The 20,580-nt window shown below is 35.2% G+C and overlaps 1 protein-coding gene across 1 annotated transcript; it reads right to left on the bottom strand.

The window, feature by feature from the left end:
* Positions 1-918: 918 nt before the first annotated feature.
* LOC125468434 (cyclic nucleotide-gated ion channel 4-like) lies at positions 919-8,489 on the bottom strand. Its single transcript, XM_048564143.1, has 7 exons — positions 7,784-8,489; positions 6,155-6,367; positions 2,909-3,222; positions 2,679-2,787; positions 2,261-2,497; positions 1,985-2,071; positions 919-1,623 (listed from the first exon to the last, which is right to left on the bottom strand). The coding sequence occupies exons 1-7, from the start codon at positions 8,378-8,380 to the stop codon at positions 1,105-1,107; spliced, it is 2,076 nt and encodes a 691-aa protein (XP_048420100.1). The 5' UTR covers positions 8,381-8,489; the 3' UTR covers positions 919-1,104.
* Positions 8,490-20,580: the final 12,091 nt, after the last annotated feature.

Here is a 20,580-nt window from a genome sequence, read left to right as displayed (position 1 = left end):
GGCATCGGCTTTCATGAAATCAAACAGAAATGTTGTAATTTCGACTACAGAGAAGGAACCATATCACCTCTTTTACAGCGAAGTGAATAGCGGAAGAAGAATCCAGCATCAGCCCCGCAAGCGATATTGGCTCTCAATACCATATTAACACTCACAGTAGAGAATCAAGAAACAGAGAAATCAAGGATTTAGAGAAAACTTAAGAGAGAAGAAAGGAAGCTGAGAAGTATTTCACTAGAGAAAACAATTATTACAATTGAACTTATCTCTCTACAAATGAGAGAGAAAGAGTATTTATACACTAATATTCAGATTAGGTAGCTTAGGACATAAGCCACAGTTTATGTGGCAATACTGCTGACGTGGCATATCTGATATGGACAATACTAATTATGATGTACATATCCAATACATTAGGCCTTGTTTGGTGTAAATTCTACAATTCTTAAGGAAAATTTAATGCCGACGTCAAAATTTTAGATTTTGGATAAGTTTACATTAATTTGTCTTTGATGAAGGTAGAAGAATGATTAATCATGAAGGAAAGTTATCGCTTCTAATCGTACCATTTTGTGGGGAATTAGAAGGGATAACTTTCCCTCACAATGACTAATCCATCTTCCACCTTTAAGCTTGAACATAATTTAAAAGTTGACATTCATTTCTTCTTACATATATCGAATCTAGTGAGTTGTTCAATTGAAACCAATTCTACGCGTACGCCAAATGAGAGGCCTTAATGTTTAAGCGAGAGGCAGTACTAATTAACTATTAAGTGTGCATGCTAGTGGATAACTAGAACTAATGATGCCTACACCTGGTCTGGAGTGACAGCTAGAGACTGAAGAATGTTGTTTATGTGGTGTTATGTATCCATTTGGTTAAATAAAATATATATGCTAATAGAGATTTTAGATGTCTAAATAAAAGCAATCATTTATATTTCACTAGTATTACTGCAACTTACATTCTCATAATTCTACTTAATTATTACCCAAGAAACCACTAATATCATTTCTTCCCCTTGTTCTATTTATACAAAATCGAGACATTAAAATGTAACCAAAGTTCACAACGCACACAGCCTTTGACTGATCTCTATAATCAATCAAAAAAGTCATCTTGATCATTTGGCTTTGGAGACGTCAACAAGGCCGTATACAATCTGAGCCTGTCCTCTCCCAGTGAAGAACACCTTGATAGAGGTCTCCTAGGCCTTATAAACGACAACGAAGTCAGCGTTAACCGGTGCTTGTACCTCCTCCAGGCCAACTGAATTGCCACAGCAGCCCAAGTCCTCCAACCGGGTGAGTAGTACCGTGCACTTCTCTTAACCTTTTCGTTCACAAATGTGTACCGAAAATGTTGAGTCACGTATTTGACATCCTCAGCTTCAAGGCTAAATGCCTCTGTGGTTTCAAGAGTGACTAATGTGGAGGAAGATGGTGGTAATCTTTCTATAAAGGGCCTTCTGAGACACCATGACAAAAGCTCATCGCCGCTGAAGTTGCCAGGGCCTAACATGCAGCAACTTTTCACACCATCTCTGAGAACTTGGCTGCTTTGAAGGTGACCCCTTACTACAAACAGCATTCTTTGAACTGGATCTCCTTCTCTAGTTATCTGTATGAAGCTCATAAAGGTCACTGTTAAAATTTGAATTGCAGAAAGAAAACGCAGGACTGGCAATTTGATTCTATATACTATTGCTACCATATTTTACTTGAAGTTATCATTTAATGAGCATGTAATAGAATAAAACTAGAATCGAACGTCTGTTGCTGTGAATGTGGCCAAAGTTGCACATAAAACTATAAGGTCCACAAGTATTGTCACAGCTCTTTTCAATCAACAATTAGCGTCCATGAGATTTGAACTTAGAACCTGCTCCAACAGAGTGAAGACTTGAGTTTTGCTAGATAAATAGTCATATGCCACTGGCACTGTTATAGCTAAAGAATAGGCATATCGATCGGTAACTCACTGTTTCTCCTTTTGGGAATATAAGAGACTTCACACGGTCACAAATATTCTCAAGAACCAGATCATCCATATGTTGGAACAATGGCACCTGAAACAAGTTTCAATAACTAAGGAATTAGCTAGATGGTGTTCACATTAAAAAAATTATCTAATCTGTACCTCTCTAGTAATGTCTGTAATTTGTACTTAGAGCTGCCCAACTTTAGTTATTTTGAAGGCTGGCCCTAACCATTATTTGACTAAAGTGAATAGATTAGAAGTGTGTATAGAAACATACCTGTCTTACTAAGTCCAAGCATAGATGATATTTGATGTCCCTCCTGAGGCCCTCAGGGAGGTTTCTGATCATCTCACATTCATCTACGCCACGCATGGCGGCCCATCTCTGGCGCTCGTAGTTTCGCACTCGCTGTCTAAACCCCTGAGGTAAATGCCTCTTCCTCATCCACCACTCTATGTTTCTCATCTTCAATTGCATTGCTTGTTTCTTAGATGTTGTCGCATGCAAAAACACCTGTACGCACGTACAGTACTCAAAAGAAAGAGAATTAACCATGAATTCCTCTTGAACGTCTTGAATTTTCTTATGTAAAACAATTTGACATATTATGTTATCAGAATATAAATAAAGACCCTTGACTAAACAATATCATGTCAAAATGTGTGGTCCTAAAAATCTTGACCAAGTTATTTACCTTTATGTTTCCTATCAACATGGTGACCAAAAGCAGCCCACTAGTTAGAACAATGATGTTGAAAACAACCTCTAACCACTCAGTTGAGCTTTCCAAGTTTCCGAAGGTGCTGCACATAATTCAATCATTTAACACTTAACACAAAGACCGAAGGTAATCAAAGCTAAAACAATATAACAATATAAAATAATTAAGAAGGGGTGGGAAAAAGAGGTGAAAATGAATAGTACCTGAGAGTCATTAGGCCCCAAAAGATGGGAAAAAGTATTTTTTCCAATCGGCTATCGTTTGTAACAAGCTGAACAGTCCATGAATAAGCTCCATAATCGTAATGATCGGCATTGTCTAAGCACGTCGACCGTGCTTTTCTGTTCTCCGCCCAGGCAAGTCTCGCTGCGTCTCTGAGAGTGTTTGTTGCTCCGTAGTAAATAGGGTCTTTGCAAGCTAGTATTCTGAGGCCACATCCACTTGATTCTCTGCATTGCTCTTTCAGGCATTTCTCTGCCCTTTGGATTCCTAACAAGTACCAACATGCTCCTGCAGCCTGCAAATTAACATCAGATCATACACAGAGAAAAATAATTAAACATATTTACATCAAGTCTCTCGAGTCGCAAATTAGCAACTTAATTCTCTAAACCCAAAACCCTAAATAATAAGATGGTTGACACGATAAAAACTTTTATTATTTGGATAATATGATGGGTTATAGGCAAGAAAAAAAAATCAGTTTGGGGGTGAAAAGTTGAATTTTCTGTAAAAAGAAGTTATACATGTTTTTAATTTGGTATTGCACGGGAAACAACATCAGCACAGAAAATAATTAGAGAATCTAAAGATTTCTTAATCTGTTTGTTAAAAAAATAAAATAAAAAATTCTTAATCACGTACGCATCTTTTGTCTCTTCATAACACTCCTTTTGACCAAAAACAAAAAGCAAAAACAATTATATTATAAGCGAAAACAAAAGGGTGTAAAATCACATAATATGTTGGGTAAATTACAATATACCATCTCATCTCATGTTTGGGATGAAATTACAATCTTATACAACATCTTTAAAATATTTCAATTTCATACATTAATTAACATTTCATTATAAAATTTTACATTCATTAATCAAATCGTTAATTTGACCATTGAGTAATGATGTGGTAAATAAAAAACCTATATTTTTGCTGATGTGTTAGTTAAATTTGTTTACATAAATTAAAAAGGGAAGTGTAATAGGACAATTCTCATTAAAAAATAAACTAAAAATAAAATGGGCCCACCCCTAGAATCCTACTCTAACTTTCCATTTCGTCCTTCCCCATCTCCTCCCTCACAGCCACCGCTGATAAACACCACCCTCACCCTCCTATCATCGGTGACCACCTCTCTCTCTCTCTCTCTCATCGGTTTGAGCAAGCAACCCACAGTCTCCTCGGTTTCATTGCATCTACATCTGCCGTCGTCGAGCACCGTCTTGTACACAGTCCCCAGACTCCCTTTCCCCAACATCTCCACCCGGTCCCTCTGTTCGCCTACACCCTCTGATCGTCTCCCTGCTCCCGCTCCTCTTCTTCCTGCTCTCGCTCCCCGCTATCAAGCTAAAGCCGTCGCGATCTCTCGCGCAGTATTGGGCAACGAAGAACCTAGGAGACATCACCTCCTTCGCGGCTTCGTCTCCTTCGTCGATGTTTTCAGTTCATCTCCTGCAACCTCTTTGCGTCCTTCGTTTGCATCGCCTCATCATCTTCAATCTCTCTCAGAGCTAGCTATTATTCCCAAATCAATTGAAAGTTGAAACCCTAAAATCCCGAATTGGCCCCAAATTCCTGTTGGGATTCTCAGACGAGTTCTATTTGCAGGAATCATCAAGTGTTCAAAAATTGTACGATCCATTATTTTTGTTTACTGGAATTTGGAATTGGTTGTGCTTCAACTCCATAGCGAAGAGGCAGAGAGTTTGTGGGGACGCGAAAGTTACGGAGATTTCTTAGATGAAGTGTGATTGAAGGGCATGATGGGCACTAGGCATTAAGTTCTTTTTTCTTTTTTAAATTAATTTATTCTCTTTTTTAAATTAATTTATTTGAATTTTTTATCTTTATGAACGTACACGTCATCAATTAACGGTTAACTTAACAGAAATTTTAACGAATGTATAAAATTGAAATAAAATGTTAAAAAATGTATGAAAATAAAAGGTTTTAAAAATATTGTACAAGGTTGCAATTACCATCAAACTTGAGAGGGTAAAATGTAATTTGTCATAATATGTTTGTGGTCATGTGATTATAAGATCATAAATAATTATCGATGTGAAGTATGAGTGGGGAAGGATTTGGATCCTCTCCTGAGCCCAAGGAGATGATCATCTTGATCAAGACACGTGGAACGTTGGATTTTTATCCAAATGTTACAAATAGAATGATCCCTTTAAAGTTATAATAATTATAGTTGTTGGATAAAATCTAATAGCCCACATGTTTTGATTAGGAGGATCCTCTTCTTAGGCTCAAGAGAGGATCTAAATCCAAGTGGGGAAAACCATTTTAGTGTACCGTAAACATGATTCAATACATTAAATGTTGTGATACAATTAATTGAATATTTTTTTAATCAAACTTTCAATCAATTATATTATAATATTTAGCATATCAGATCGTGTTTCTGGTATACTAGAAAAATATATTATGAATGGGTGACACAATGCTTAAAAAGAAGGTACAATTGTTTGCCCTCATTCTCGGCAATGAGAGCGCTTTTCCAAATCACATGTATAACGATTGGGCCAAGCTTCTTGTTTTCGATTCTCGATTAGTCATTTAATCATTCATGCCATGGGTAAAATTATGTTAATCTTCTTGGTCTCTTCCTTCTCTTTATTGTCGGGTTGAAGTGGACGTCACAACGATCACCACCGGGTGAAAACCCTAGACGTAAGAATTTTAAATGACCTGCATGGCATCAAGATTCCAACACCTTTTTACATGAAAAGAATATGTTATGATTTCTATTGTCGGATATTTTGGGCGTCACGCTATTCTTTTTTCTCATTTTTTTTTTTTTTGTCAACCTGCTGTATAATTGGTCACAGTGCTGGATAATGTTATCAAATTACTAATTGTATTTATTTATTTATCTATTTAATAATAATATTATTATTATTATTGTTCGTTTATGAAATTTTCATTATGGCATGTTTCATTTTTTAACATAAAGCATTATGTCATTGTCACATTCAAAAAATTTTAGAGGATAACACGTAGTGTTTTTCTATTTTGATATGTTATATTGGCAAACTGTTAGTATTATGATATCCACGCATTAGTTTACCTAATTAACAATCTAACAATATAACATATCAAAATCATATAACACCAACATCTTAAATCATCTTAAGAAAGGAAATTAGTTGCACTCTTGTTATATAAAAACAAACAATCAAGTTGAGGGCTTGAAGGATTTGTGGAAGATGTATACTTACATGGGCAGCAACAAAATATGCAATCAAGTTGAGGGCTATCCCCCACCAAACAGTTCCAAAAATGTAGCCAGAGAGATTTTGCATCCGACGCAGGAGGCAGACAGAGTGATAGATCTTTGGGAGATATTGGAAGAAAAACATCAAGAACACTGTCATCACAACGGTCACCGATCCTCTCTCCAACAGTGAAGGAATTACCACCCATAATATTATCTGAAATACATATTCGCAAAATAATTCTTAATTTGCTAGCTAAATATTTTGTTTCAATATACAAAACCTCTCTTTTTCGTAACAGCAGCATGAAAAATTAGGTTCACAGAAAATGTTTTATCAGTACTGAAAAATGAACATATTCATGTTGATTTGTTACATAAATAATTTCTAATACAAGTGAAATTCTACACTAATCTACACAGAAGGAGAGGAGGGGAAGTTTGAATCTACAACGTAGTGGCTTGACAAGAAAAACCCTAATCGCTAAGGTAATCCACCACTTGCTTCCAACAAATTGAGAATTCATGTTTAGTTAGACTCAAAACATTTGTCAACATCAATGATCTTTTGGATAAACATTGTATGCACAAGTATTACACCCGGACTATTACTTTTACATGATGCTATTATATTGTTTCTTAATTAGGCATATTCTTGAATTAATGTCTCTCAAAATATTACTTCAAACTTTAGTGGCAAACATCATTCCCTTACACCTTAAAATAGTGCAATGTATATAGTAAGTGCTCCAACCACTTAATTAACAAAAGAAAAATAAAAATAATTATAATAAACCTACTTATTAGAGGAAGAAATTTCTTATCTTCTCATTATATATTATAAATAAATGATTAAACGCCACAAGCATGCCTTTAAAAAAAATATCATCAAAACAAAGACCCTAAATTCCTTAACCAAAACAAATGCTTTAGCCAATACTTTTCCCACAACACCCTCGCCCACCAAATCTTACCCACAAGAAAACTAAAGGAGGGTGTAATTGCACCACAAATTTGGGTTATAATTAAAAAGAAAAACGTATTGGTGTCCAAAAATATATTCTGCAAAAAAAGAAAAGAAAACCCGTTTTATGCTTTTATGTTGTCTGTGCTCTATACCCTTTTCTGGAACGAAGAGAGATGACAGTATGACATAGCTAACTCACATGTTACGGCCTTTCCTCACTGCAAAATACGTGTGCATTTTTGCTGTATTGCATAAAAACAAGTAATTGGCATGCATCTGTCACCTTCTTATTTCTCAATGCCACCTTTCTACATCAAACCTTAAACAAACGGACCAAATATCTTTGATAATGACAAATATATTATATAAAGAGAGAAACCACGGCAATTATCACAACAAAGATAGCAAAAAGAAAAGATATTTAATGACGATGAGTAGTAAACGATTACCTTTAAAAATCCACCTCAAAATTAGTACTATTGATATTTAGACATGCTAAATTCCCAGACACTTAAAACTCACTCACGCTTAAGCTCACACACACATCGTCATAGAGATAAGTTTTAACGTTATGTGTGGGACCATCTATATTGGAAGATGCTAAGTATCTATGTCGGTTTTGTGTGTTTTAACAGCATCTAACCAAAATTAATTCATGAATCTTACCTGGGGTATGGGCAGAATAACAAAGAGGTCAAACAAAAACCCCTTCTTTGACTTCAAGTACTTGAGAGCCACAGACCTTGGACTAGTGTCGCGCAGCCCATTGGCTCCTCCACCATCCCCACCAACCATGGCGGTGAAGGAGTAGCGCTTGGCCATCTTCAGCTGCAACCACATGTTCCACACGTGCAGAACGTCCGTCATGCAGCGGAGCACCGTCACCGTGATGGCAAGCCACCCGTCCACAAACAGACACATACAGCTCTGGCTAATGGACAAAGCATAGAAGAAGAGAGGGTCTATGATGAGCCCCGATGCACACACAAGAAGGAAAATCCTGTTCCATTCTTGAACCCATTTCGCCCTCGGGTCGAGAACTTGGCCTAGCGACCAACCAGGCCTCCTCCGCCGCTGCAACAAACACATGTTGTACAAGCAGTTGTTCTCAAAATTTCCTCCATGAGATGTACTGCTTCCATCACTTTTTTCGTCGTCTTCTCGTACCTCGTCGTCTTCGTGAACTTCGGATTCGGATTCTTCGTCGGAGATATAGTGCTGCATGCGTGAAGAAGTCTGAGAAATTTCGTGCTCACTAGGCATGGTGGTGATTAGTGGGATGGGTGGGAATTAAGTTTATGCGTTTTGATGAGCATCTTTGCTAGCTTTGAAAGGATATGTGTATTCGCCTAAAGGACAGCAATAATTGGAGAGGGCGGAACCAGTGAATTAGGCAGAGGGAAGAGGGTGATGACAAATTTTATTTTGAAATTACCAGATTGCCCTCCAGTTAAAATCCTCACTGGATCTTTTCTGAGTTGTACAGGGCGATGTATACTTGTTTGACAGGTCACCAATTACTCTATTCATGTAAAAATATTATTTTACCATATATTATTACCATTATATCTACACGACATTATCATTAATGTTGCTTTGCAAAATTCGGATCGAGGCAGAATGATTTTATTTATTTACTTTGTTTTAAGCATCCAAATGAGTACAATATTTGCTCCATTTTTTTAAGGCATACAAGCACAAGTTGAAGGGCAAAACTATCACAGGTACATTCTCACTACAAAGGAATAATAGTGTAATCCAAATGACTTTTTTTTTTTCAATAGAAAATAAAAATTGCTATAGCTTGGTTGTTCTTTAGGAGAAAAAGAAGAAGAATTTTCAGCGATTTATTAACCATAATACATTAATACAATCATCTCAAACCGTTGGATCTAATAAATTTGCCTTATATTATCTGCGGGTGCATCACAGATGGTGCACAGTGTGCTATATAGAATGAACTCTAGCCACATTTTAGGTCTTACTTACACTTGGTGGTTGCCCCTTGGCCGATATGTTAAAACTAGAAGAAATAGAACGGGATATATCAAATATTTTAGGACTCCTAATATAAGAGATCTTACAAAGTTTCATTTATATACACAATATAATAGAAATCAATTAATAAGAGATTCAGCACGTGATGATGAAAGTAAGATATACCCCACAATCTGGCATTTCATTGAAGCTGGCCTTAGTCTCTCTCGTAACGTGAAATGTGAAAAAGAAGAAAAATATATGAGAGTATATAAACAAGGTTGCATGTAAGTATCACTCCATAAAAAGCTAAAAGCCACTACATTAATGAGATATTTAATGATCAAGAATGAGTGTAAGAAGAAAGCAAATCATTCCAATTCATGATTTTCCTCCATTAAAAAAAAATATGTGGATCGGATATTAAAATTAGTAATTCAATACCCTCAGTACAAGGAATGAGTTAAACTAAGTTAAACTAGTTGATTTGATTCTCGTACCTAATTTTGACTCTACTTATCCTTACATTCTGATTACACATAAATTAACATGATAATTTAATAATAATAAAAAGAGTCTAGTCACAATATGATTAAACAATTTTGGTGCATCAATAATATTAGGGCTGGAAAAAAATCCCAAAAATCCCAAACCAAACCGAAAAAATCCCGATCCCAAACCAAAAAAATCCCAAACCAAAATTCCCGAAATTTTCGGTATGTAATCCCGAACCAAACCGAAATTTTCGGTATGGGATTCGGTATTCCATCTCCATTTTTTCGGTATTCCCATACCGAATTGAAATAAATATGATTAATCTTTTGTTTGTTTCTATATTCCAGTTGTCTCAACTAATGTGATTAATCTTTGGATATTAGTTTAAGTTCATCAGAAAAGTTTGATTATATATATCAGTATACATATATTATACTAGTACCTTAATATTGTCCATGCATATTGTTAATTGATAAACTAGTACATTAATAAAACTAATTAATATAACTGATGTGGTGTAATTCACTATAGGGAGGTTAATAAAGGGTATACTGATAGTTATAATTGATGCACCTTAATATTTGATGTAGTTTAAGTTCTAACTAGTACTAATAGTTAGTGATATGAAAAGTTTGTATTTGAATTATTCATTATTTATTAGTTGTAAACAATTTAATTTCCTCTTTTATTTTCTTAGTATTTATTATCTATTAGATTATAATTCTATGTAAATGATTTGTGGTTTATTGTTTTAGACACGGCTAATTTGGGAGGTGAGGAGAATACAACACAATTTTGGCTCATAACTAATTTTTTTGATTTTGGGTTTGTTACTTTATTTATAAACCTTGACTTGTAACTACTATTTTTGCTTTTGAGTTTGTTACTTTATTTATTACTTTATAATATGTCAAATTTTAGCCCAAAAACATAATATGTCAAATTTTAGTCCAAAAGCCCAAAAGCATTTTGGGATTCCCGATTTGTCCCGAAATCCCGAAATTATTTCGGGATTCCCGAAAATTGGGATTCCCAAAAATTTGGTTTGGGATTGGGATTGAATTTTGGATTCCCAAAAATTTCGGTTTGGGAATCGGGACAATGGTTTCGGTATGGGATCCCATACCGAACCACCCCTAAATAATATGGATGAGCCCATTTTTGTGATAGGAATTGAAATACTCAAGAAGGGGTCACATGGACGAATTTAGCACATTATCCTGTCCAAAAGGAAATGCAACATGTTTTAGGAATTTTGGCGTGCTTTGAGTGCATGCATGGTTTCTCAATTGCAGTCCACCGATAATTATTAAATGTGTGTCATGTAAACTATTATTTAGGATTGAAAGTTTTACATAACTTCGAGATATTTCCATTGTCTTCTCCATTATTTTGAATGACTCCACAATTGCCAATATTTCGAACACAGCATGTGATAAATGCATGCAATAGTCCAAATATTATGCGTATATGTCTTATTTCGGTGGAGTGGAAATTATATAAATAAATAAAGAGTAAAGTTACACTTACTATATATATGTACAATTATTTGTATCATCTATTTAATAGAAGTAAAGTCTGTCAATACATGTGATTTCTCATCTCTATTAGAAAGATTGTGCAAATAATGCTATAAGGGTAATGCTAGAGAGACCAAAATTCTAAACTAAATTTTGTAAAACAAATGATGCAGATGTTAATAATTAGATTATTACTTAAGTATTGATTAACGTATTTATTTTATATTGATGACATATAATTTGATTTGTAAATTTAGTTTAAAATTTTGATCTCTTTATCATTATTTGTAGTATAAATATGAGATAAGAGTATCATTTAAAAAAAAATAGTTGATTCAACTGTTGTTCAATCAATACTTGAAAATATGAAAGAAAAAAAAATTCTTCCAATATAATTACTTTTTTGTGATCTAATAATCAACCTCTAATAATCAACTGGCAGCTGTCTATATAATTACAACGTTCCTATATAACGCTCAAAAATTCCAGAGGTGAAGTGAGGTAAGATTCTTTAGCATGTTTTTCAAATCCTGCTGTGATATGATTATAGCTACTAAGCTTGATTAGACTACACTCGAAGTCTCGAAAGCTGATAGAGCCACTCCTCTCCTGTCATAGATCACCTGTCCATCGGTATTTGGTTCTCCACAGAATAGAAGTCTCTCGGTTGGCGTGGTTTCACGAAATATATTTTCCTTTATTGAGAGGATGTAAAGAAAAGAAAAGAATCATTTCCGGATCTCTTTCAACTAATTATTTTTATTAAATAATTTGGATCTTTAAAATTTGATTTAACTACTAAAGTTATTATAATTTTTAGAGTGAACTTCTGTTTATAACCATTGAATCAAATTTCAAGAGCTTGAATTGTTTGATGAAGAAGATTAGATAGAAAGGATCCGGAAATGATCATTTTCTGTAAAAAAATTTACATCGACTTACACCAGAAGTTTACCAAGAGAAACGTTTTACCGCCTTTATAATTGGTTATATAATGAAATCTTAGTTTCCTTTCGTTATATATACGTGTATGGTGAAAGGAATAATATTTCGAATCGTAAGGATTTGACAGTGAAAGACTGGATACTGAAATAAAAGTTATACGCAACTTGTAATTGCCATAAGCCATAAGAACTACCTTTGTTTGGTTTATAATAACTGCGTGAGAGTGATCTTGATCTTGGATGGACCCCCATAGGAAAATATCCACGATGTCGTAACAGTGTCTGTAACACTGTAAAGGGTAGTTTGGGAAATGAAAATAGACGGAGAGCTAATTAAGCTAGGTATAGAGGTGGGGGAAACAAAAGAAGAAGGGTGGGGGCAAAGAGTAGTGTGAGGGGGAAGGGAAGGAAAGGGACTGGGGAGAGAGGGACGTGGTAACGATTACATAAAAGTTCGAAGAAGCTAGGTTCCATGCAGCTTCGTCTCTTTGTTTGTTTCCTCATCAATTGCCATCAATTATATTCTTTCGCTATCTGTCAAAATATATTTACTGTATAACGTTACTAATACCTACCTGGACAATCGATACATTTCGAAATTCTGAACCCATATATCGATCTAATCTAAGTACGTAACTTTTTTGTTTTTTTTTTCTTTTCTTTCGATGGCTGTATATTTCCCTGGATCTTTTGCATCGCCGAGATCTCCCCGGCCGGCACTCTGTTTGTCTCTGTGCATGATGATAACTGAGAAATAGGAAACGCAGTCCTGACCTCTGCATGCATGGAATAGTTACTTGTCATGTGACTACTATAGTTTTATGTTGTCTTGTACATTAATTTTACGGTTTAGTGGTATTCCTATTTATTTATAAATGAGAGGTCTTAAGTTCGGTTATTGTCAAAGGTAAACTCATTCAAACTAAAAATATGACTTTAGCCCCTGAAACTTAAGTTTCTTTACATAAAACCCGACATAGTCTTTTTACCTGAATAAAACCTAGTGATTAGGCTCCAAATACGCAAATTCATTAATTGGGTTTGAATTCACACATTTTTCTTTTTTTTCGGATGACTAAATACCCCTAATTACAATTTTAACTTTTTGTTTTGTTGATAAAATTACAAATTTAACTTTAATTGTGCAGGATTAATGATTCTAAAAAATAAATTAATGTTTATGTTTATTGCATAGTATAACAAATTAGAGATTGATGCTTCTGTCAAAAATAAATAAATAAATAAAAGAAACAACTATGCTATACTTTTCTTAAGACTCGTAATTGTTTATCACTTACCAAATGAAAATATGAAGGGACACTACAAAATTATTTTATATAAACATATAGGTAAATTATTTAAACATATGTATTATAATAAAATTTGCTCAGTTTACGTAATAATACATGCAAAGTATCTAAAGGAATGCTATTTGATTCAAAATTAATTTGCTTATATTTTAAATCACAATATAGGTAAAATATGTGCACATATGTATTAGTAATAAAATGTGTCATCCACAAAATAAAGGAATGTAATTTGATTAAAAATAGTGTAGCCACTACTTTTTGTTTATTGAATTTTAATTTGCCTTTTTTATTATTGGTTTACCAAAATAATTTATCTACAACATAATATTTACAAATATAATGTATCTACTACTTTTTGTTTATGAATTTTAATTTATGACACACCCCGAATCTAAAAGTGGAGTGTGTTCGGCGTCACGTGAGGGTGACGTAGCCAAATGCACAGTGCGGAAGCAAAGGAGTGAAAATATAAGAAAAATAAAGTCAACAAAATAATTTACAATAAAAAGATCAGTGAGTGATAGCGACAAACATAGAAGAAAAAATGCAAAGTAGAAGTTCAAGTTTCCTAGGTGCAATCCAGAATAAACAAGCACTACACAAGTGATAACTAGAAAGTCCTACATGGAGGGTGCTCTGTCAGAAATGCCTTGATGCCTCTTTCGTCACCCACGTCCTCGCTACCTAAAACCTGGAGGGGCGCAAAACAGAAAATGTGAGTGGGCAAAAACAAAGTTTTCCAAACCATTTCAATAACAAGTAATAACCCCTCTCTATAAAACCCGTATACTTTCCAGAAAATATTATACGTACTTGTATATCAAATCATGCTAAAACGATAAAGCTCAAATATGCCATGCCAGAATATCCAATCAAATAGTATAAGTATTAAGCAGGTGAGATAAAACAAATCATAATATGCCAGTGATATCATTACGTCAGCCGGAGTCACCTAAAGTGACCTGTACGGCTGAAACTATAACTTCTCAACCATTATCTTGCACACGAATCGGAGCCACCTATAGTGGTCTGTACGACAGGCTGGGTGTAAATAAATACGCTCAGTGTTATGATCACTTAAAGGTTGTGCGATGTATCGCAAGTCACTTACGAGTCGAAACCACCTATAGTAGTTTGTACGACAGGCTAACACCTGCCTTGGATCTAAGGTGAGCATACGGTGCGGGAGGTGAACAATCACGTGAAGGCTAGGCCATACTCTGGTGGAGCACAATCACTGAGGTGCAAGAATATAAGCTATAACTCAATCTCATCAACACCACATCTATCACTAATAACATACTCACCTGACTTACCTGAGCGTCTGCGGCACCAAAGCATACATATATGCAACTTCTAATGCATAAATAAATATGCAAACACTATGCATGGCATTTAAAAACATGCAAACATTTAATTTCATTTTCTGGAAAAATTCTCAAGTATATATGTATATACGGAAAACCAAAAGCCTAATCCCTAATATGTAGAAGGGTCGTAAGCCCCGAGCCTCGCGTGGCTGCACTCGTCCTCTAGATAGTCCTCACCTATATGCAAAACAACTATAAAACCGTCAATTTAACGCACATAACCAACCTTAGGTAATAACTTCTCATACATTGCTCAATTAGGGTGTTTGAATATACCAACGTGTTTTACTCAACCTCATGAACATCCCCATATTTTTAAAATAATTTTCTGACCTCACATGTGCCGCCACGCATTGGCCAAAGCACGGCTAGATGCGCCGACCATGCGCGGGCACGTGCCTGGCACGCGTGTGGAACCCTAACGACATTAGGGAATATTCCGTTAAAACCTTAACAGACATTAACGGCCATTACCTGACGTCGTTAGAATATTCTGTTAACTCTGATGGAATATTCTCCTCCTTCTCCGGTGAGCCTCGCTGTCACATCCCGGCCCGGGGTGGATCACTTCCCGGGCCCGCTCCACCACCGTAGCATGATATTGTCCGCTTTGGGCTTACCATTCCCTCACGGTTTTGTTTTTGGGAACTCATGAGCAACTTCCCAGAGGGTCACCCATCATGGGATTGCTCTAGCCCTCTTCTCGCTTAACTTTGGAGTTCCTATGGAACCCGAAGCCAGTGAGCTCCCAAAAGGCCTCGTGCTAGGTAGGGATGGGAATATACATTTAAGAATCACCCCTGGGCGATGTGGGATGTCACAATCCACCCCCTTAGGGGCCCGACGTCCTCGTCGGCACACCACGGCCAGGGTTAGGCTCTGATACCAAATTGTCACATCCCGGCCCGGGGTGGATCACTTCCCGGGCCCGCTCCACCACCGTAGCACGATATTGTCCGCTTTGGGCTTACCATTCCCTCACGGTTTTGTTTTTGGGAACTCACGAGCAACTTCCCAGAGGGTCACCCATCATGGGATTGCTCTAGCCCTCTTCTCGCTTAACTTCGGAGTTCCTATGGAACCCGAAACCAGTGAGCTCCCAAAAGGCCTCGTGCTAGGTAGGGATGGGAATATACATTTAAGGATCACCCCTGGGCGATGTGGGATGTCACACTCGCCAGTCGCCACCATCCGCCGCCGTCTGCAACTCGAATTTCGTCGAAAACTGGGAAATTTTTCAAACTTCAATATCTTCTTCATTTCTCAACCAAAATCCATGAAATTTGTACCAAAATGAAGCTTACAACGAGTAAAACAAAACCTTACCACTTTGGGGACCCAAAACCAATGTAATCTCACTAGAAAAACTCACGATATTCCGGCCAAACCTGTAACTCCCTGAAACTAGGGTTCCCGACATCTAAAACACTTCAAAATTGTTCCCCGAGCTTCGTGAAGACGTCCTAAAACTTCCTAGAACCTTAAAAATTTCTAAAAACCTCACGATCATGTGTGTATGAACAGTGCACCAAATCGAGGTTCCATGGTTCTCGGGTTTTCGAAGGTGTCACGTCCTAAAAAGGGTATGGATGAGCTCCTGAGTTCACAAGGAACACAAAAGTAAACTCCTCGACGTCGATTCGTGCGTGGAAAGTTGGTTTCGAAGTGTGTCCGTACACTTGCAAAGGAAAGGGAAGAAAATGGAAGAAAATTCGAGAGAGAGAGAAGAGAGATAGGGTCCATGGGTGTGAGTGTGTGTGGGTGAGGTCCAGATGGCAGCCCACAAACAAAAACAATTCAAACAACACCCTACAACGCTAAATAACGTCCAAGGGCAAAATCATCATTTCACACTAACGGTACAAAAATTGAGATAGACTGTCACAATTTACCTTTTTTTTTTTTTTTTTTTTACCAAAATATCTATAATATGCCTATTGTTTGATTCAAAATAATGTACCTATAATATACCTATTGTTTATGAATTTTAATTTACCTATTGTTTGATTCAAAATAATGTATCTACAATAATGTAGTTTTGATGCACAATATTAAAATAATTATGTTGCACCTATGTTTATACAATAATCAAAATGTGCCTAACATATACAACAATACATAAAAAAATAATTTACCTGCAAGTTAGAGAAACATTAGACGATTCAAAATATATTATATAATTTTTTTTAATTATTAGAATAAATTAATGTACCTCCCGATTAATACGGATATCATTAATGCAAACTATACCACAAACAATGGTAATTTTGTGATATAATATGAGAACAATTAATGCAAGACAACAGTTTATATTATTTTACTTTTCTGCTACTTTTAATTTGGCATAAATTTAGGGATTTGGAAAATGAAAGAGAAAGTATTAGTGGCATAAGTGTAAATAAATTGTACTAGTAGGTCAATAGTGCTATGATGTGGTTGCAAATTTTAAATTTGGGTTTTTATTGGAGGTTTAAAGATAAATGGGTTTTTATCTAGAAATCATGAGTTGTATGGGCCAAAATCTAAAGCACCCAAATCCAAACCATTTATGGCTTAACAGAGGCTAAAGTTCTCTCATGTCTTGCCATTTAGTATTATGGTCTAGTGAATTTCTATTCACTTGTAAGGGAGATGTCCTAAGTTCGATTCTCTCCAAAGGCGAAGTTCAAATTGTTTATGGCTAGTCCATTGTAACGCTTAGTCCACTCTCCACTCTCTAATGTAGATAATATCGAATTATTAAAAAAGAAAGATTTCCCTACCTTAATTATAACCACAAGTTAAGCCCTAAGATTAACATAAGTGCTGAGAAGGGGGAGAAAAATGGGGTTGGGTTTTAAAATATAATTTAGTTAGATTATGAGTTTCATTATATTGTCTCAATGAAAATGAAATGGCAAGACTAATTATCAATCTTGCAACTTCGTATTATGGTATAGTGGTATTATTCTTCATTTGTAAATGAGAGGTCTTAGGTTCAATGTTCGCCAAAGACGAATTTGAACCACATTATTGCTAACCCATTATGAGGTTAAGTCTACCCCCTCCTCTGAGTGTAGATAATATCGATTGTTAAAAAAAATAATATATTAATCTTAGATCTAAAGTAATTTTATTTAATTTTTTATTAATTTCAGCAACACAACTTGTTTGTGATAAATCTTGGAAAGTAGATTGACAGTTTTTAATGAGTTTAAAAAATATTTTTTTCGAAAAAAAATAATGTATAGAGTTAACTTTTGCAGGGTAGATTGGTTTTTTTTTTTTTTTTTTTTTTTTTTTTGGTTTTAGTACAACAATAAATTTTATACTAAGGTGAAAGAGAGTTTAGCTAAGTCGCACAATGGGCAACCTAATTTGGTATCGAATTTGCTATCTACCAGATTCGAACATAATAACTATCACTTACAAGTGAGGAGGAATACCACCAGATTGTACTACTGAGTGACGAGTAAATTGGTAGTTAGATTCATAACTTAAATGAAATGTTAAGGGCTTATGAGCTAGAATATGCCAACATTTTACCTCTTAAAACGTCTCACGTGCAAGTCACGTGATTTAAATTGAGAAAAATATGAATAAAGTAGCTTCAAATCTTTTAATAAGATAATAAAATTAACAATTTTTAATGATTTTAAAGACTTAATTTCCACGATCGTAATAATTTAAAGAACAAATCAATAATTTACTCTCTACCCTTGATGATTATTTTAAGTAAATAATCGATAAATTTTTTGTTGTAGCACCCGTAAGCATTCAATAATTTGCATGTCTTTTTTTTTTTTTTCTCTTAAAACTATAGATTTTGTTAAATAAGATGTTAGATTAGTTTTTTATGGAGTTTGAACCTATGCTGTCATATAAAGACTCTGCACATTTTTACCATTGTAGTAAAGAATCACTAGCCAACACTTTGCATGTTAGGTATCAGGGATATTTGGCGTTTAGTGCAACACAGATGAGCCCCACTGCCGCCGGGTTAAGGTTGCGAGTTCGTACAAAGGCTATTTTCTTTGTCCTCTAGTAAAATGAAACTGTCCCATAATTACTTTTTGGCTTTTTATTATTGCATTACCTTTTTTATGGTATCTTCTGCGGATGAGATCTATATATATTAGTGGCTCCATCTTTACTGCGTGAAGATACAAATAATAATATAAATATATGATAAATGTAACATTATTATTATTATTATTTTTAACTTTGTCTATTATACTATTAGTATAAATTTCTGATAACTTTATTGTATTTGTTATTTTAGAAAAAAAAAGAAAAAGAAACAGGAAGTGGCATACTTTAAATGGAGCTGCAGGGAAGAAAAACCTTGTAGTAAACATTGAAAATTTCACATCAGCAGAGCATAATATGTGTTATGTAGATACATGTAACGTAACATGAGCACATTAGTATCATGTGACAATATTTGCCACGTCGAAAAATACCATTTCTTTGTTTTTCTTTAAGAATTGTTTCAATTAGTCTTTCTATATATGCTTGAAAAGTGAATAAAATTGATATTTCTCTTCACTTGTAATTAAGATCTCCAATTTGGATCACATGTATAACAAAAAGGGTTTACTGTTTGTACTAAGTTGAATACCTTACTATGAATGATTTATTATGTGAATTAGGTTACACTCCTCTTTTTGGAGTAGGAATATCGTTATATGTATTTAAAAAAATTGTGAGTACCAATAGCACACATCAATTTAAAGTGAGGTCCATTAATTTGTGTGTGCATATATTTAGGTAGATAGTTAATCAATCTCTTCACTATAGAGTGTAGAACGTTTTCCCTATACAGTCAATTATTGTTGTACAAAATTTGAGATGGTGGGCATAAGCATGCATGTGAATGTGTTGTAGGTATATGATTAACAATTCGACCGTACCCCTTGGATCATACTCAGGTTCTGTTTGGTATTGCCCCTTTTTTTATTATAAATATATATATTTTTATTTTTATTTTTTTCTTATCAAAACTTATTTCACTTTAAAGTTAAACAATAAAAAAATATTTAGTAAAAATAAATATCTTACTTATTTTAAAAGCATAGACATCCAGATAATTGCTTTTAAAAACATGTAGGTGTTGCAGCTTATTTTATCTGATAAGGGTAAAGGAGTCGGCGGCAAGGAGAAGAGAGATTGAAAGAGATGTGTTTGTAGAACTGTAGGAGAATGTGTGTGATATCCCTAAGGCTGGTTCGGTATGGGATACCGAACCGAAAACAACATATCAAGTCCCAACCGACATTTTCGGGACGGAAATCTGATGACCAATCCCAAACCAAAATTTGGGTATTCCCGAAATATTTTCGGTATTTCAGGATTTCCTGAAATCGAACCTGCATTAAAACCCCAATTTAAAATCAGAGACAGTGAGTGAATCAGTGAAGATTGAAGGTGTAGAGAGAGATAGAGTGAGAGTTAGTCAAACCTTCGTCTTCCTCCTGACCCAAGCCCCAATTCGAAACCCTAAGCCCTCCCCAATTTGAAACCCTAACCTTAACTGGAAACCCCACACACACAGATGATTGCTGGAGAGAATCGGAGGTGGGGATGAAGCAATGAGGTGTGGTGGTGGCCGGAGTAGAGAGAGTTTGTCGGAGTTAGATGTTGAGAGGATGATGGGTGGGTGACCTTTGAGCTTTGAATTTGAGAGGAGAGACAGAATGAGTCTATGACTTTGGCGAAGGAATAGACGGGAGAGAGTGAGGTGGGAGAGACTTTGTCTAAAGAGTCTGAGTCTTTAGATAGCACCTATGTGCTTTTCTGCACACTTCACTTATTTTAATATTATATAATAGGCCATTATAGATATGTTTGCAGTTTGCTTGATAGAAA

The sequence above is a fragment of a genome, unplaced genomic scaffold, assembly GCF_019419815.1.
Source record: "Pyrus x bretschneideri cultivar Hongxiangsu unplaced genomic scaffold, Pyrus_bretschneideri_v1 Contig38, whole genome shotgun sequence".
In the NCBI taxonomy this organism is placed as follows: domain Eukaryota; kingdom Viridiplantae; phylum Streptophyta; class Magnoliopsida; order Rosales; family Rosaceae; genus Pyrus; species Pyrus x bretschneideri.
The sequence above is the reverse complement of the archived record's forward strand: the minus strand, read 5'-3'. Positions and strand labels throughout refer to the sequence as shown.